Below are 19531 nucleotides of genomic sequence, written 5' to 3' on the forward strand. Positions count from 1 at the left end.
CAGTTTTAAAGGATCGAGGAAATAGTACTCTTGGTAAATGTGATTGCTCCGAAATTTTCAATGAAATCATTTAAGAAAATTGTACCTGTTTATGCATCATAACTGGATTTTTGTCCTTTATCTTTTATCGCATATCCATTTGATTTTGTGTGCACTCGTTTATAGTGCGTGACGGTTGTATTTGTCTGTTTGTATTGTTTGTGTTTATTGTTGTAACAATGTTTATGCTGCTCTCTTGGCCAGGTTACTCTTGAAAAAGAGATTTTAATCTCAATGAGACTTTTACCTGATTAAATAAAGGATAAAGTCGAAGACAAGAATACAGAAACAATAAAGCATGCTTGTTGCTGAGACCAACTTCTTCAACAAGGACCTCTCGACTTTTTCTTTGTTTTCTTCGCTTTTGTTCCCTTTTTTTCTCTCGTACTTCCCGTCTTACGGACAGTCCCTGAACGCACCGTGGTTTCATGCTGTGTACCTCTGTTTATTTTCAGAGCGGTGACGTGAACGCTCCACTCCTCCTATATGTGGCTCGTCAGACGGTCACAGGGGCCCCGATTGGTGAGCTGTTGTTGCTGTAGCAGCTTGTGTCGGCGCTGTGGAGAGGGAGGGGGCGCTATAAAAACCCGCTCCCCCACTCGGAGATCTTCACTCTGGCGGAGGAAAGTGAACAGGGAGGGTCGGTGAACGTGGCAACAAGGGCCCCCCCGCCCCCCCAACCCCCTGTTATTTACCAACAACAGGCGTCTTTTTCCAAACACTGTACCGTCCTCGCACACGGACTCTCTCTGAAGAAAAAAAAAACTCTCCTCTACCTCGACAAATAAATGTCAAGAGAAACAACACAAGCGCCAACAGATAAGGATCGCAGACCAGAAGTGGAGAGAAAGACGAAGAGTCGGACAAACACGTAAAGAAAATCAAGAAACGCGGACGGATCGTCGCCGTTGTCTTTCTCAATGCATACCCTTTGTGCCCGGGGAACGATGAAACCGGAGATCAACGCCGCCGTCGGATTTCTGTCGAGATTTCTGAGGGTAAAAGGACACGTAAACGATCGACAGGTCCAAACATTCAGCCAAAGCTTACAGGACATTTTGGCAGGTAAGGAAACCAGAAAATGTCCACTTTACACGCACACAACACCTCTTAAAAACGTTTCACATTGTAAACTACACTTTAATAATTGAAGTTATGGGTTTATTTGATCAATAAGTGCTTAAATTCGGGTCCTAATCGGTTTGAGAGGGATTCAGAAGAAGCCTTTCTTTGTTCTCTCAAGTATCACTATCAGCGCTACCAAAGCGCACCACTGTTTGCGCACGTAGGAGAAAGAGGGGGCGACAAAGTATAAACACTTTTGGCGATCTAAGACGATTGGTCGACGATTAAATCGATATAAAATCGAAATTTAAAAACAAAGACGCAAAATCAAGGTTATAAATTTGTTACTTTGTCGGGAGGAAGAGCAGGAGGGGGGGTGGAAAGAGGCGCTTGGCTCAAACAAGGAAGTGCGCCTCGGTCGATAAAGCAAAACAGCCCCCAGTGAGTTACAAGAGGCTGCTCAATTACGTAATGCATTGGACAAAATACGTTAATAATGAAAACAAATCCAATGTCAGACCAAACTTTACTATTAGCAGTATTAAGGTAACGTTTTTTTTTTCATTTTTATAATATATCCTTTATATAAAACATAACATTTTGCGACTTTTGATTTGCTTGTTTCTACTGAAAGTTTATAACATAAACGCACAGTTGGATGTTCTTTTTGGGATTGAAAGTTTAGTTATAGTCGAATTTATTTATTTTTTTAATCACATCTCACATTCATTCACTAAACATTCATCAAACAAACAACACACTCAGCTGTTTTCCAATGAATGGAAATCAAAGCGCCGTTTTTTTTCTGTTTTATTTCTCAGGATATGGCGCCCATACGCGCCCAAGACTTTACGCACAGGTTTAATTTGAGCACTAAAAGAGTTTTAGAGAACAGTGCTGCTCAGGGATTGTGTCTCATTTCCTGCTGTAAACACATTCCAGTCTCGGGGGCTCTAAAGCTGCTATACATCTGCTTCTCTCCATCTCCTGAGCACGTAGAGCAGCAGATGACCTACATTTCCTATATAAGGGCCTCACTCGCTCATAAACAAGTCTTACTTTGTAGATTTTCCCGTTTTTGTTTTTTTGTTTTTTTTTAAAATGAAATACTCTTTAGAAAAATAAAAGAATAATAACGATAATATATCAAGAACACAGCACAATATAAACATTACAATAATAAAAAATATAGCTTGTTTTCTTTAAGGGAGGTAAAAAAACAATGCATGAGTACAAAGCCATCCTAAACTCACCATTTGGTACCACAGACAGACTACAATCTGTATAGGCAAGGAGTCTTAGAATCGCCTATGTATGTATGTATGTATGTATGTATGTATGTTAAGTGATCAAATCTGATAAATTAATTGTCTAGAAAAGCAAATTATGAGTTACAACAGCTGTGTTTGTAAACAGACAAAAGTTAGGGTTAAACAGAGTCTGGTGTGAGGCCTGTATGTGGGGGAGGGGATGTTTTGGTGGGCGCCTATAGGAGGACATTAAAGGCGGAGGCAGCGCAGCTTAATGAGCGAGGAAATGGAGGGGAAATCCACTGAAACACTATTAACCCACCCTATATTTAGTGCACATAAACATTAATTACATCAAAGTGTTGTAAATTGTAAGGTTTAATGTGTCACATGCAAAAACCTCAACCTTTTAAGAAACCGCTGTAGATGTAGAAAGAATACTATACTGTTTATAATCTACTTAAATGAAAAAGTAATACTTTTGACAAAAGAACCATTTTGACCACAACGTAAATATGTGAAAACAAAACTGAATGTGTGTGATAGTACCCTGTGGGGCTCGCTGCTGAACTAGGCCAGCCAGAGTGCTTTTGTGCTCGGAAAACACCATCATCACTCACTATTGTGTCTGTGTACTGAAAAGCTTGGTGCCTTGCTTCTCTTGTTTGTGTTGAGCCGAAGGTAAGATGGGGAAATTAGTCCCAATGACCACAATGAAATCACGGCAGTTGCGTAATTGTCTGGGGTTTGATTCTTCCTGTTTATAAGCAGCGAGATTTGACGCTTTTCTAGAAAATGGCTTCAAATGGAAAATATCCAAAGCAGACTCACTTAAAGTATTGTTAGTATTAGAGGTCAGCTACAATGAATAAACAACCCACTTCCGTTAAACTCTTTAGGTTTAAGCGCACACTAGTCTGCTTACTTTTCCGTTTCCCATTTCCTCCCCCCACCACCTCCTTCACCTCCCATGTGCCCTCATTTTTAAGAATAGGCCCTGCTGAGCTGATCCTTTCCCAGCTGCTCCAGGGTTTGTAGGTGGCTGCCTTTGTGGCTCAGTCCGATGGCTGAAAGCTCATCCAGCCCCTTGTGCTCTTTCATGAGTGCCAACCCCTCCATTAGCTCGGCAGTATACAGCCTTCTGTGATAAGACACGGTACACGGAGGAAGGGAGGGGGGGGTGTTATTATCCTGTGGATGCATACAGGTGGCCTCCGGGCCCCAGCCTGAATACTGGCCTACTTCACTTACAACGTTTTTCATTGGCCACAATGCAGTTAGCATGAATGGGAATTCAATATGGATGAGGCTTGTCAGAGTAAATAGGAGGGGGGGGGGGGGGGGGGTGTCAGTAAATGAGAAGGTCAGAACAAAGGAGAGATTTTAAACTGTCCAGCTTTCCTAGAAAAGTAAGATTTGGAAGCTTTCTTACATGCTAAAAGTGAAGTTGTAAGAAAAGAGGGAGTCACATTTTACTTCCTCATACACCCGAATCATACAGTCAACAGTTTAATGTTTCTCACATCATCTTAACCACCGAAATGCCTGAAGCGTACCGTGAATGGCGTCACTCTGAGTCAGTCAGTGGTTTCACTGCACTTCTAAAAAACTTCCACACAGACGAGACAAATAGGATCCTCTCCCTTTAAGAGGCGGAGCCGTGTGTCCCAGATGGCTGGCTGAGACTTCAACACTTTTGGTGTTTTTGTTCAGCCAGTCATGGGAGACTTTGACACTGACGACGGCCAGGGGAGGGATTGTGCAATTCAATGGCCCTTTCTTTGTCACGTACGCCCAGGGTGCCTCTGGCCGCCTGTTTATGGCTGCTTATCAGGCCTATAACAGGTGGTGATGTTTTTCTTTCCTTTCTTTTGCTGCTGCACTCTTTAACACCCTGTATTTTTGTGGAAACAAGTATATTTTGCTTATTTTTACCAGCTATAGGCTAACTATAATAAGAAACAGGCTGTCACAAAAGTCATATGTGATCACTTACTTATTAGTAGTAACTAAATTAGATGGGTTATAAAAGTTTTGTTTTACACAAAGAATATTTTTCCCTCAATCTCTAAAGTTACAGTTAATGGTTTTTATATAATAGTCTGTTTGATTTACTCTGACAAGTCAGATCCCATCCCGTTTCATAACCCTTAAATTTGCCTCCTGGCAAAAACGCATTACATGAGATTAAGATCTGCTTGCCTTAATCAACAAGCCTTACTCTTGTTTAATATCTGGAAACAACCCAAATATACACACTGTCAAACAGCAAGCAATAATGTTTTGTTGCAGATTAAATTTATCTCAGCCTTTTAAACATTTTAAGAATAAATTATGATTTATCACACAGTTATCTTAGACCTTTGAAATACACAGTGGCTTTTTTATGATTTCATTTTTAACGTTAACAGTTTTACAGCCATACAAAGTTTATTAAATCATGTGGACTTAGGGCTGTGACGATAACCGCAATACCGCAGTCATGTGATGCCTAGCGTGGGGTTGAGCTCATTATTGTCATCGCCACAATTTCTATTTTTTGCTGGTGAAAGTTACAGCAGGTGGCGAGGTTCGTGAATGCACCAGCTGTGTGATATTCAGTGGCTGGCATTGTGTCTCTGTGTTCATCCTCACTTGCCTCCTGAGCGGAGTTGAACAAGGAAGAACGAGACAGAGACACACGCCCCTCTCACCTGTTTGTGTGTGTGTGTTTCACATATTCGCCACCACAGATGCAGTAATACTGTTAGACATTAGACACACATCTCTCAACCAGAGGTTTGAACTGTGTGAGCCAGACCGTATGTGGACGGAGGCGTATGTGGGGGGTCAGTCACTGTTTTCATAGTTGTTATGCCGGGCGATATTTGCCTTCTCACAGCATATCGTCTGGCATAGCGCCCATGAGTGTGGCAGAAGGCTCCACCATCATCACTCTTTTTCCTTAATGGAGTAAAAGAGGGGAGAGGAGACACACCCCCTCTCTCCAGTTGTGTGTGTATGTGTGTTTAGCATATTCCTCATCACAGAGGAGTGAATAGCGCCAGACATACCTCTCTTCATCAGAGGTTTGAACTGTGCGAGCCGGCCCGTATGTAAATCACAGTGGTTGTCAGTCATAGTACTCATCATTGCTATGCCGGGTGAGATGCATTTCCTGACAGCATTTTGCCAGGCATAGCACTCATGAGCGTGGAAGGGTGGAGCACTTTGCCTCCGACCGTTTTACTCCACAGTCGGAGAAACAGCAGGGACTCCGGCCGTGTATGTTTGTGCTTTACACTGTCTCCGTGACCCGCTGAGTAAATCAAGCTGAGCCGAATTCACTGCCGCGGGGTGGAGGAGGAGGGAAAATGTATGGTGTTTTAATCAAAACAGATTTTACTTTTTCAACATAACTGCAAGCAGCAACATCATCACACACACACTAATATAATTTTAAAAAAAGGTCGTAGTTTGGTTTTTTTTCATGAGGGGGGGTAGTAAACCGCCAAACTGCAGGGATACGTTGCTTTTTCACTGCAGTAAGAAAAAAATCCATACTGTTACAGCCCTATGTGGACTTATCTAACGCAAAGTACAGTCTGTCTGTTTTCTGTTTCGACCTTTGTTCAACTTCAGGTCACTCCAGTTCCTGTGTTTCTGTGTATAGCATTTCTGGGCATGAAACAGTATCCACAGCAATGAGTAATAATTTTCTGTTTGGACCCTCTTCTCCCAACATTTATCAGTGCATATGTCCTTATTATCTTACCCTCATTACATGTTCTTACATGCAGCCTGATGGTAATCACTCCAAAGCTAAACTTTGTCTCCATCCTTTTTTCTCTTGTTTTTATCCCTTCAGAGCACTATAAGCACCACTGGTTCCCAGACAGGCCCTGCAAGGGTTCAGGTTACCGCTGCATTCGCATCAACCACAAGATGGACCCACTGGTGGGGCAGGCAGGCCAGCGCATCGGCCTGACCATCCAGCAACTCTACCTGCTGCTGCCCAGTGAGCTCACGCTCTGGGTGGACCCCTTCGAGGTGTCCTACCGCATTGGCGAGGACGGCTCCATCTGCGTCCTGTATGAGTCGCAGCCCGGCCCCATAGGAATGCCGGTAACAGCCACCACCAGCTCCCCCTCAGGAAACAGCGGGTCGGTGAGCCCCATGGTGGACAGTCACATCAGCTGCAAGGAGGAACTGATGGTGCTGGGCAGAACCAGTCCCTCCAAAGCCTACAATATGATGACTGTGTCCAGTTAAAGAGGCATACTGTCACCCCGGCCTACTTTTGTTCAGGGTCACGCCGTTACTGGTCAGATCACTTGACCAGATCAGGGTGAGCCTTTTTAAAGCTAAGAATATGAAATGAAATAGTGAAAGAAGAAAAAAGAAAAAGAAAAAAAAAAAAAACAGAGGATGTGGCCTATCGTCCAGGTGATGGAAACCTTGTAGGTTTGATATTTTTTACCCTCTCTCCCCATTATCATCTGTTCTGTTGTGTCATTGGATCAGCTGGGCACTCCGTTTTTTTGGAGAGGCTTTGTGGAAATGGAACTGTTGGGGCAGCTATACCAACCAACCAACCAACCAACCAGGAACCCCCCATGGAGACTGACTCCACATACCCCCCCCCTACCCCCACCCCCGACTGTAAACAACATGGTGATCAGCTCCATCTCTGAAGGGGCTATCAACATTGACTTTGCACTTTTCTTACTTGTGGTTACTATGGGTACATGTTCAACACACCACCGCAAAACACCAAAACCTAAATTGTAAGGAATTTTTACCGGGAGCTACCCCATGAATTTCAAAATCCAGAGGTTTTTCAATTTGCTGTTTTTTAATTTGTTTTGTTTCCTGGGTGAGGAGGAAGTTGAGGTTTAGACTGTGCCTTTCGCTCTCTTAGCTCAAGGTAAAGAAACACCCAACAAGAGCATCTCTATTTTCTATAAAACACCCTTTTTGGACCACAGGGAATTAGTTTTCTTTACCCTGTAGCTGTTGGAGCAAAGGCTTTCAGTCTAACCTCTCTTCCTCCACCTTCCACCATCAACCATGAGCTTCAGAAAACCTACATCTCAACCTCTCTCGGCCCGTATGCAAGTGGAATGTGTTGTGACACCTATTACCTATGGATACCAGTGTGTCCCGTTGCACTGTCGCCCTCCCATCACCCATGTATGTGTAGCTTTCCAGGGGGAGGGCAGGAGACCAGTCTCCTCCCCCTCCCCCTAGTTAATGAATGTTGTTTGAATTCACAATCAAGTTCCTGTGTTGTTAATTTGCCCCCTTTTCCCTCACCACTTTGTCATCTCCTGCATCACCAAAATTCAAAGTGTAGCAAAAGGGGGGGCCTATTTTACCCAAATTTTGGTCTCGTGGCCCTGTTAGAATTGACATTGAATGCACTTTGACGTGAGATTGTGTGGGATGTGTACTTTTTAGAGAAAATCGCCTGCATTCCATCCATTCGAATGTCATATTTTCACACCGTTTTTATTGCCCTAACCATTTTTAGCCGTTTGTTCATACTGTAGCTCCCGTGTCGGGGTAGACTAATGTCTATTGAATCGGGAGTGTGCAACTCTGGATTTCAAAACCATTTTTTACACTGTATTTGTGAACATTTCAGAGCTGTTGATTTCTTTTTTTTTTTTTTTAGGTGGAGAGTATTTTTGGTGGTATGTTAGAAACATTCTGTCATCCGTTCATATGGCACTGTTCATCAACGCTCTGGCAGTATGCAGAGCTAAGCTGTTTTCCCCCCCAGACACACACAGATGGTGATTTGTGTTGCTGATAGAAAAAAAAGTCAGTCTGAAAGGTCTGGACTAAGTGATGACTGTGTGAGACTTTGGCCAAAGGGAGGTCTGGAGCACCGACTGTTCAGAGATTAATTTTAACTTGAATTATAAACAACAACAGGCCTTGTCAGCCCTCTATTTTCATCTACATTAGTTATTTCCAAGGTCTTTGAAAGGGAAAGACTTATCCTTTTGTGTGGTGCATTGCCTTATGGAGACCTCATTTTCATGAATTATGAGCCATTTGTGATTTTTAAACTAATATCAGGCTTATGTGAGCCAGCCTGGTGCGCAATGTGCTGCCCGGGCCCTCACTGGAGGTGTCCCATTCCAGCCTGGCAGCTGCAACACCCTCCACCCCCTCCCCACCTCTTGGTGTGGGGGTTAGAGTGCCTCAAGTGCCACATATCACCCCTCAGCTCAGACCTCCTGTTAAGCCAAAAGCAAGCCAGCATGCTGCTAGCTGACCCCCTGTGGATGCAGGTAGATTTAATGTGACACATATCATCATCCATCACCGCGGGGAGTTGGGTAAGGAAGGCGGGGACGGGGAGCTGGTGTGTGAGAGAGGGGGGGCCAGGGCCGGACTCATTTGTCCAGGGCAGCTAAAATCCCTCCAGCCCCCCCTCTGGACTTATTCAACATCCCCCACCCTGACCAGAAGCCCTCAACCCTCCCTTAGCAGTGATGGATAAAAAACCAGCACACGCGCATGGGGTGCTCAAGCTGCACTAGGGGGGCTAGTGAGAGACAAGGAAACATGGATAAAAGATGAAGAATTGAGGGTACTAGGCCATTGTTTTCTGTTTTCATCTCACTGGATTGCGCTGCACTTGATTACTGAGTTTGAGTAGCAACTTTGTTTACATGCATATGAAAGGATGTGATGGCTGTCTGACGTACCCCCACTTCACTCCTGGTTCTGGGGCGGTGAGTGGTAACCGCAAGCTGGAACAGATGCTGGGGCGGCTACAGGCGACGCTCAGCCCGTAGCCGCTGGCCAAATCTGTCACGGCAGGCTGGTTCACCAGTCATGGCCAGACCTATGGGTGTTTAAGCTCCCCTAAGCCTGAGAGGATCATGGGTAATAGAGCTATAGCCTTTGACGCACTGCAACCCCCTAACCCCCTCCTCCCCTGCTCTCTGCTGATACTCCCTTCAGCAATCTGTGAAAAGCAGTGATTCTGTGTTGGCCAGATGGAGAGGAGCTCACTGGGATGGGAGCCCAGAGCTTTGGTTTCCATGGTGGACACCAGTTTTAAATCAAGCTGCTCCATTATAGCTTTTTTTATGTCATGTGACAAGATGTCATGAGATTGGTCTATACTTCGGATGTGAGATTGTCCTGTCTCACTTTTTTCTAGATGTATTTTATGGTCACACTGGTAGATTTTCTCATCTTTCCACTCTGCCATCCCCATTTGCTCCTTTTCATCCGCTTTTTAAGAGGATTTTTAGTCTGGTGATCTAACCCACTTTTAACAAACCTCGTTTTTAGACCTACAAAATTAAAAAAAAAAAATTAAAAATCCCCTTCAACACCTTCTGAACTGTACTACCACCACCCAAAATGGTCTAAGTCCTCAGTAATATTGGTTATTTAAATGGCATCCATTCAGCTTGTGCGCACATAGGTTACAGAATTGTTGTAAGAGTGCTTTGAGTAGTCAGAGATAAAATAGCACATAAAATGCACTAAATATGTCAAGTTGAAGTTGTGTGACATTTTCTTTGAGACGCGAGGAGTCTCTCCTGGAATGTATTGCCAAACTCAGGCCTCAGACATTCAATAAATACCCTTATGGAAAAGTTGTGCATGTTAAGACATGAAACAGGAAGGGAACAGCAGTTTTGTTGTTGTTTGTGTCAATATTGTCATCGATTAGTTGAATTATTGCCACTTTCACATTTGAGGTGTTTTACATATTGTAGAATGTATTGTAACTGTACAACAAATGGTAGAGTACATAACATTACACATGGGAAGTGCCAATAATTGCTATCCTGAGGTGTTTTTAGATGTATTCCTTTTGTATTTCATCTTTTAACATGGATAACGCTTTTCGTAAGTGAAGCCATTTGTGATGGGAGTGTTGGCAAGGACCAAAGTTGTTTTGGTAAAAAAAAATATTAGTTTCCATGATCTGTAAGTGTAGACGTATCCTTTGTTTTTTTTTCTTCTTTTTCTTTTTTTCAGTTTTTTTTTCCTTTTTTTTCTATTTACTTACAAAACCAGAAAATAGACAAAAAAATCTGAGCTTACCCAAGATGAAAAGCTGTCTATCTTGTGATCTCATGTCAGTACATCTTTATCGTGTTGAGTTTCTTTTCCTTGGGTATGTTGTGATGAACTGCTGTAAATTTGTACAGTTCATGTAAATTGATTGTGCGGAAGTTGTACAGATTTCTATATTTTGGAAGAAAAGTTTTTTTTTCTCTGTAATAAAAGATTTCCTATCTTGGCATCATATTCCCTGTGAGCTGTGTCATTATTTACATATTTTTCTGTATTATTCAATGACAGCTTTACAACTAAAATCACACTAATAATCAAATTTAAAGTTAGAGTCTTATAGCTGCTTTTGATGGTATACTTGAAGGAGGATCTTAGACTATGTCTCATATATTATTCAAACTTTTAACGCCTATGTTGCCCCACTGAGGCCCAGATTGGAATTTGACCTCGTAGTCTATGAGGACTGAGTGGGCCAACTGTGCCAAGAGGACTGGAGAGGAGATCAAGTCAGCAATTTTACTGCCTCACTAACTCTTGTTCCTCTCTTGGGACAGAAAACTGCACTTTACATATAGATAGATTCACATACGCTGCTAAATAAAATAATAAATTAAGAAAAAATGCAATGGTGCCTTAAACTGCTGTGGAATATAAATATGCAAACTGAGAAAACCTGCTGCACTGATGGACTGGATGACGGTCAATAATGTTGATGTAGCTCTGTATTTTGGGAGCAACTGTGGAACATTTCATAAGCCCTTTGCCGCTTTGCCTTAAAAGGTCTGTTGCCTGCCCTGATCAGCAAATCCAATCACTTTACATCCAAATGCTCATGCACATGGTGTTTTTTTGCACACTTGAAAATAAAACTCAGCGTTACGTTCTCCATCCAAATGCAACTGCGAGTGCTTCTACCACTTAAATGATAGGCTGCGACAGATGGTACCATTAGCGAGGATTTTCTCAAAAACTTGGAAAAAAAGTGCTAACTCTGCCAGGGCACCGATATGCACAATACCGCTGCACCCGAACCAGCTGACTTTGCAAAACCCAGAGTTTGGATTAAGACTGCAATCCTTTGCAGCACTCTGAATCCCCCAGGTTGCTTAGCAGCAGGCGGAAAAAGAAAAACATTTGGCTCGTTTTGACACACAGACAAAGGAGGGAACGAGAAGAGCTGGTTTAGCAGGAGCCGAGGGCATGGGGGCGGAGGGCACAGAGAGGGAAGGTGACTGGGCTTGTGTTTAAGTCGGGCTTTACTTCTCCAAACACTGGCTAGCACGAGGCCTCTACCCCTCAACAGCCGGGGAGTGTGGGTATTGTAGTTTTAAATCATTGGAGTCTGTCAGCATGAAGCACAATGAGAGATTTCAGCCATGTTTAAGCCTTTTACTTCAGTTTATTTGTTTTCTTAAATGCCACAGGCAGTTTTTTTTTTTTGTACAAATTCTCTGTGCTGCATACTGCTTTAAATTCCCTTCTTCGATCAGTGTAGAAGCAGGTCAAAGATTCCCAGGGTGTGTCAGACTCAATGGCCCAGTGTGGTTTGTTTTGTATGAAAATATCAAGAACTATCCAACAGTAACACGAAGCACAAGTGATCCAGATTTAACTGGATTTTGCAATCCTCCCCGGACAGGGTTTTGCAATGACTCATTTGAGCAAGATGTTTTGACACGTTTTCTCATCTCAGAAAAATAAGAAGTAGATTGCATAGACTGTGCTTGTATAGAAACTCATCATTTTGATAATATAGTGTAAATATTTGATAGCTGTTGGAACATGTAAGGTCATTTTACATAAATAGCCTAATCTCCTGAATGTTTTTAACAGGATTCAACTCGTGGTTCACTGCATTGCAAATGTTCTTAATGTATTTAAACAAGCTTCATTATGAGTTTATGGAAATATATGAGACATGAGTACCAATATCCTCTGACTATCCTGAAAAACTTCACTGTATTCAAGTTCCATTGCGCCGTATGTCAGAACATCATCAAATTGTCATCCAAGAATTGCATTGGAGTTTCAGCGTGGCACTGATGAAATACCAGTGTAATATTTCCTGCCTGCTCCACCCAATCACATAGCAACACAGGTCACCTTGAAGAGATGATTTGATTAGGTAGAAAGTTTCCAGAAGGTGTGGTTGATTACCATGAAAAGATAAGAGGAACCTTGTGAGATTATTTTAGCTTGATGCTATGATACAGTGATGACAAGGAATGATAAACAAAGTCAGGTCACCTTAGTTTACATAAAGTTATTGACCTTAATATGTACTGGATTTCTACTGCATCAACTGATTTTTAGATTTATTATTTATGGACGAAGCAAAAACATGTCAGTCTACTCTGTCCTCGGGTGTCTGTGGCAACATTTATGCACACTGAGTCTAAATATTGTGTACAAACAATATGTTGCTGTCTGAGAACAAAGGCATGGTGAGTGACAGTGTGAGCTTGTGTGTCTCCTAACGGGGAGGCAGACATCTGGGGCCCACTTTATTGCCAGCAAGATGACAGGGAAGCCCTCCTGCAGTGTGTGTGTGTGTGTGTGTGTGTATGCTCTTCTGCTTAAAGGACAAAAAGCTATGCCGCAGCTGCATAAGTCACACAGCCCTTTTGCGAATGTGCTTCACACTGTGACCTTTGTGTGTGTTTTTGGTACAGCAGTACTTGTCAAAAATGGGTGCAGGAGTCAAGAGGGAGTCCCCAGCAAAGGGAAAACTGGTTTTATTTCTCTATTTCATTGTGAAGGAAGTATTGCCATTAATTAATACACAAAGAATCATACAAAAAATCCACTAACAAAAAATCTTACTGTGTAAATGTGGGTCCTTGGCAAAATATGTTATTATCTGTGTAACCAGAAATCTTTAGCAAATCTTAGCTGTTTTGTATTCAGTGTGTTTTTTCATCGGGTTTCCACCTTATTAGTATCCATGTGTTCCTCATGTGAGAGTGTGCGTCATTCAGAAGCCAAGGACAAGTTGATTCCTCTTTGAAACAGATCCCTGCCCTGCCTGTGTGGGTCTCCAGGGTATAGAGGCTATACCAGCTATCTCTCTCCTTCCCCTCAGGGCACTATTCATCCTCAGTTCTGACATCTGCTTTGCCCCCGCTGCACACGCCCTTCCCAGCAGCATCCAAACAGGGACATTGAATGGAATAGAAGACAGTGGGGTCAAAGGCATCCAGCTTGGGCTGGCCACATCACTAATCCTGGGTGGATTGACTGAGGGAGAGGTCTTTGTGGAAGAGGTTACTACTGTATGACAGTTGAACAGTGAACGCCTTGTCTTAAATCAAACAAGGAAGAGTGAAAATATTATGTTTGTACTGGTTAGCTTTACTTTCTTAATGGATGAATGTGTGTGTGTGTGTGTGTGTGTGTGTGTGTATTGTATATTTACTTAAGAGTGAATGCATAAACTGCCTGTTTGTGCACATATGACTATTTAGACATGTGCCCTGTGTGCACATGTGTCTGTTTACTGGGTTAGACTTTGCACTAGAGGTCATGTAACAGAGTTCAAAATGAAACAGACTAATATACTTTAAGTACAGTGTACAGATGACACAAATTACAGTATATGAAATTGTTTATCAAATGTGATCCTTTCTAAGTTGTTACATTAGTCGTTACATGTTTACAACCCCTGGATTTCTTATTAAAATGAGTGACTTTTCTCAATTTCAATCATTGTTTTTCTTTTTTAGTTAAAACTGATTCAACCCAAACAATCTATATCATTAATTTACCTCTTATAGATACCCATTATGACCTGTATGGAAAAACTCTATGTTATGGCTAGCGGAATTTAAAATGACAAAATCTTGCTTGGAAATTGAGTCATATGAAAGGAATTGTTGTGATCAGTGGGTTTGACTTCATGGGTGGAGTAAATCCACACAATTTTTTTTACATTGAGTACAACTTTGATGAATTTCGATGTTCAAATCCATGCTGTTGATAGAAATAGCAAGCTTGCTTGACAGCACAAATCTTTGAGGGAATGGAGAGTCCAAAATGGAGGAAGCAATTGCAGCTTATTAGCTTCCTTGACCAATCCACTTTTATTTAACTGTTCTCTGTCAGAGTATAGACTGCATAAGGGGAATGGTTAGCAAACAGTTAACAAACACGAGAGAAGTCAGTGGTACCAATAAGTCTTTTGAATGAAGTGTGTGAACTTACTGTCTCATTACTTACCGAGTTAACTCATGGTTAGAAAGCTGGGACAGATAGCTCTTTCATCTTCAGTAACTCCTAATGAAATTATGTACAAATTTGAGAATAAAAAGCCACTGGGAAGTAAACATCCCAGTAGAGAGGAAAAAGAAAAGAAGCTCAGTGAGCTTTTGTGACTGACTACTGCCAGCATGCCTTGCTAGCATGTTAGCTTGCTGTCTACAGTCGGTCACCAACTAGCCCTGTCAGTAGTCTTTGCCTAGCTTAGCACTGACTAATTTGCAAAGACACACAGATGAATGTCAGTGTGCAAAATAGTTTCTGCCACCATAACTGAACAGTCAAACAAATAAGCCGAACAAGCGCCCTGCAGAGGTACAAATGTTCAACTGTTGGGGATCTCTGGAATTAAAGATGCTGCTTTAATCAAAAATAAAAGTGAGTCAATGACACTTTAAATAGTGTTTTTATATATACACACACAAAGTATGTAGTGTATAATGTGTCACAGCAGCAGCAAACTACTAGATCTCACTACAGTATGTGTTCCTACAGGCTAACCAGTGAGGCCTTGTACTATCTTGTCTGCGGAATACAGATGTCTTTTTATGGGAACTGAGGTAAAGAGGTAAAGTAAGAGCGCGTGATTTGATCTGTATCTCTCCATGGTCTATCTTCAGCTTCTACTTCCTCATGCCCTCTCTCCTCTCTTTAGGCAAAAATAGATCATCTCATTACTCACCCTCTTTATCTCCCTCTCAGGTTATGTCTTCTCTTTTCCCCCAGATTCTTCTCATATCACTTCTTCACCACCCTCCTTCCCCTCCCTCACTCCATCGCCACCACCTCGTCCTCTGTCTATCTTTATCCTTCCTTCTCCAAGCTGCCGGTGTCACCAGTCAGCCCACAGTCACACAGCAGAGGAATTCATTCCAGACCCTGACATCAAGCCTTATTGGGGTAAGGTGAAGGGTCGCAGTGGGAATCATGTGATAGAGTCTCTGGATGCATGCGATCCTTGTGTTTTCATGGGTTACATAATAGTGTGTCTGAGTGAGAAAGAAAGAAAAAAAAATGTATCAATGAAAAAAAGTAGGAGTTGGAGTTTTTGAGTACCCAGGGTTCTTGAAGTAAAAGTCCTATTTGTCCTTTGCATAGACAATGTTAGGTGAAAGATGCAGCACTTCCAAGGCTTGGACAGCATGTACAAAAGATGAGCAATTACATACAAAACTATCTGGTTCTTTGATAAAAATTCAAAAGGGAGACGCTTGTGTATATAAAAACTACATTTCCCAGTTAGCATTTTCTGTTGCATATGTCACTTTATGTAGTAACCCCATAAGACACTCATCAGTTTCAGTAGCAACCATATTGAAATGAGTTGAAATAAAGGAGTTGAAATAATTAATTATAGGAGGTCCATAATACAAATATATATACTATAGTATATCAGTATTAATTGATTTTTTGGGTTGTATGGGAGCAGCAGACCATGCTATAAATACAACATTAACACATTACCACATTATAAAGTTGGTATTGCTAACATGCTAGCAAACAAGTGCCTATTTACGCTTCAAGCAGACGCAGAGCAACTATCCATTGTTTGAAAGCATTCATTTGGAGTCATATATTGGCCACTCAACAAATTTAAGTCTGATAGTTGCTAAACTTGTCTATGATAGTGAACTGAAACAGTAAAGTTTTGGGTTGTAAAACCAAAACAATGAGCTGAAAGACACTAAAACGCTCTGTAGAGCTGGGGGGAATTACAGATTCAGGTGGTAATTCTCTGTGGGTTCATCACACATTTCACATTATGCATAGTCATTTAATCTATTGTTGATATAAAAATATTTATTAGGGCAGCTTTAAGTTATCCAAGAGACTCCTATGTTTCTGTGTTGAGATACATTGAAGATATTTCAATGGGGATTTACTATGGTAAATGAAAGTACATCTGGAACCAGCGTCTCCTTCCACTTTGTAACTCTATAAGAGAAACCAAATGATACTCTGTTTATGTTTTTAGAGTCTGTCCCACATTATGTTTCTGCCCAGCAGCAGTGATACCAACATGCTCTGTCCCCTAATGATAAGCCAACATGCTAACCACCGCTGATGTCTTCATCCGTTTGTATTCTCCCACATATGGTTATCTGAAAGTCAGGCGGTCAGACACCGAGGCAACATATTCCTGTGGTCAGCCTCTCCCAATCAGTAGGCAACGCTCTCAACCACTCAGAAGGAGAGCAAGAGAAAGAAAACCAGCCACCTAAATATAGTCTGGCCTTGGGGCTCAGCAAGAGGCCCTCTGCATGAGGTCTGGCCACACACACTGAGGTGCAAGTATGTATACATGCATGCACACACACGCATGCGACGACAGATTTATTTATTTGAACATTTTGTATAAAAAGGACAGAGGCACTCACAATCAGTCACATGCTCTTTATAGTGTGTAGACAGTTCATTCATGTAGACAAACACAGTAGGAAGGCTGTGGTCACTTCAATAAACAGACACACACACACATAGAGGCTTGTATTGAAGGTCACTTGCATCAGTGGCCATCGGCTTTCTGCTGACTGGAGGAGAAAATCCCCTAGTGAGAGGCGTATGACAGCAGACATTTCACAAACACCAGAACACAAGGTTCACATCCTCATATTCTTCATCTAAACTTCTCTTGACTTCAAGCTGCTGTTGCATCACAGAATGTGGATGCAATTTTGAAGGCTGTAAATTCAATTTACTTCATCAGAGCTTTAGTGTGATAGCCTCATAGTAACTTCCCTGTTCAGCATGCAGCTGGAGAAAAAACAGAAAGCCACTCTACATCTTTTACCCTAAAGCACGTGTTCATTTAAAGCCCCTGCTACTTGTAAACACGATGCAGCCTGCTAACCTCGAACCACATGATCAACCTGCTGTGCCTGAGTCGTTTCACTGAACGGTTGGTGGAGATGTCAGCTTCATCTCGGGCGGTTTTCTGAGAAACTGACAGGAAAGAGACAAAAGAGCACAACACCTCAGCTGTTTCCTGTTTATGTGGACGGGAAGATGTAATTTGCGAGCAAGAGGCAACACAGAGAGATGGAGCGATACAATGGGGAGATAAAGGAGGTGATTTAGTGAAGGGGATCGAGAAGGATGAGATCAGGAATTAGAGTGAATTAGAGATTAGACAGACAGATAAATTGAGAGATTGAGAAACCAAGGGGAGATGTGGGGAGGGGTGTCAGAGCAAGAGGTATTAAAAAAAAGTAAATGGTGAGAAAGAGTGGGTGGCGAGAAAGTATTTAAAAGAAAAAGAAAGAGTTTGATTGAGAACTGCGGAGAAATATACTGAGAGAGCAAGAGAGAAAACAGCTGACAGGAAGATATGTGCCTCTTCTTCAGTACTGTGAACACAGCTGTGTGAGAACACACACACACATACACACACAAACACACACATACACGCACACACACACGCACACACACATACACTTTGTCAAAGGCCTTCAAAACACCCACAGATGTGTAACAAGATGTGTCAGCAGCATCCACGTGTTAGTGAAAACACATAGACGTAAAATGTACAGAACACACTGTGCCAGTGTGAAAAAAGGAACACAGCTTAATAATGCACTGATATAGATATGCTTGCACTCAGGCACATACACACACACACACACACACACACACACACACACACACACACACACACACACACACACACACACACACTTGGCCTTGCAGCTTTACTACAACACAATCAAAAAACATTTTGTAGAGACCTACAGTCAAAACACTTATTACTATCACCATGTCCTTCCATTTATCAACACAAACACACACACACAAAGCACATATTCACACACACTGGTAATATATTATTAGTCATTTAAGTTAGAAAGTTAGATTTTACTGAATAGTGTATACTCAAATTTCCCCATCTACACCAGCATTGGACTTAAAATGGACACAGATACCAGAAATGATGACAGTAACAACTAAACATCCAAGACTAAATCGTTTATTCCAAATATTACAAAGTTGAACTGATCCACACTGAGTAAGATGTGTCTCTGGGTGATATTGTGACTCCTGTGGCAGTGAGATATGGATAACAAAGCAGCAGCAAAACATTTAATGTGCAAAAACAGCCGTGACCTACATAAGACTGGCAGCTTAATGAGTAACTGTAGCAGACTAATTTCCCTACGGGACTAATGTGTTACTTATTACCTATAAACTACTTCACCATGAAAGATACACAACTTGGAATTAGATAAATAATAATAATTAAGGTTACATATTGTAACCCTAATTCTATGAGCGCAGGCGGAGCCCTCTGATGGGCTCTATAGACTTGATAGACTTGATCACTTTTTCCAGAGTGTAGAAGCACTTTTCTTAGCCAATCAGGATATTCCTTTTTGTGTTTTTGATTCACCTTTTGACACTGCATGCTACCTTTTTAAAGACAAATTCTACATTACTAGCCGTAAGTATACATATATTTTCATATATGTTGTTGTTATTGTTATGATTGTTGTTATTCTGTCCCCCCCCCCCCCCCCCCCCTCCCCCTTTCCCTCCTTCTTTCTCTCTCTCAACCCAACCGGTCAAAGCAGATGGCCGCCCACCAAGAGCCAGGTTCTGCTTGAGGTTTCTACCCGTTAAAGGGGAGTTTTTCCTTACCGCTGTCGCCATGTGCTTGCTCATGGGGGAATTGTTGGGTCTCTGTAAATTAAAGAGTACGGTCTTGACCTGCTCTATGTGAAAAGTGCCCTGCGATGACTTTTGTTGTGATATGGTGCTATATAAATAAAAATTGATTGATTGATTGATTGTTATATACAGTTTCATTAATTGATCTTCATAAAAACCGAAACATGAAACTGGGATTTTCTCATATGGTAAGACAAATATACTCCTACGCCAGCAGGGGAATTTAA

The 19531-nt window shown here is 41.8% G+C and overlaps 1 protein-coding gene across 1 annotated transcript; it reads left to right on the forward strand.

Annotated features, from left to right (window-relative positions):
- The first annotated feature begins 434 nt into the window (after positions 1-434).
- btg1 (B-cell translocation gene 1, anti-proliferative) lies at positions 435-10622 on the forward strand. Its single transcript, XM_042403325.1, has 2 exons — positions 435-1104; positions 6202-10622. The coding sequence occupies exons 1-2, from the start codon at positions 960-962 to the stop codon at positions 6603-6605; spliced, it is 549 nt and encodes a 182-aa protein (XP_042259259.1). The 5' UTR covers positions 435-959; the 3' UTR covers positions 6606-10622.
- The last annotated feature ends 8909 nt before the right edge of the window (positions 10623-19531 follow it).

The sequence above is a fragment of the Thunnus maccoyii genome, chromosome 23, assembly GCF_910596095.1.
Source record: "Thunnus maccoyii chromosome 23, fThuMac1.1, whole genome shotgun sequence".
NCBI classification, from domain to species: Eukaryota; Metazoa; Chordata; class Actinopteri; order Scombriformes; family Scombridae; genus Thunnus; species Thunnus maccoyii.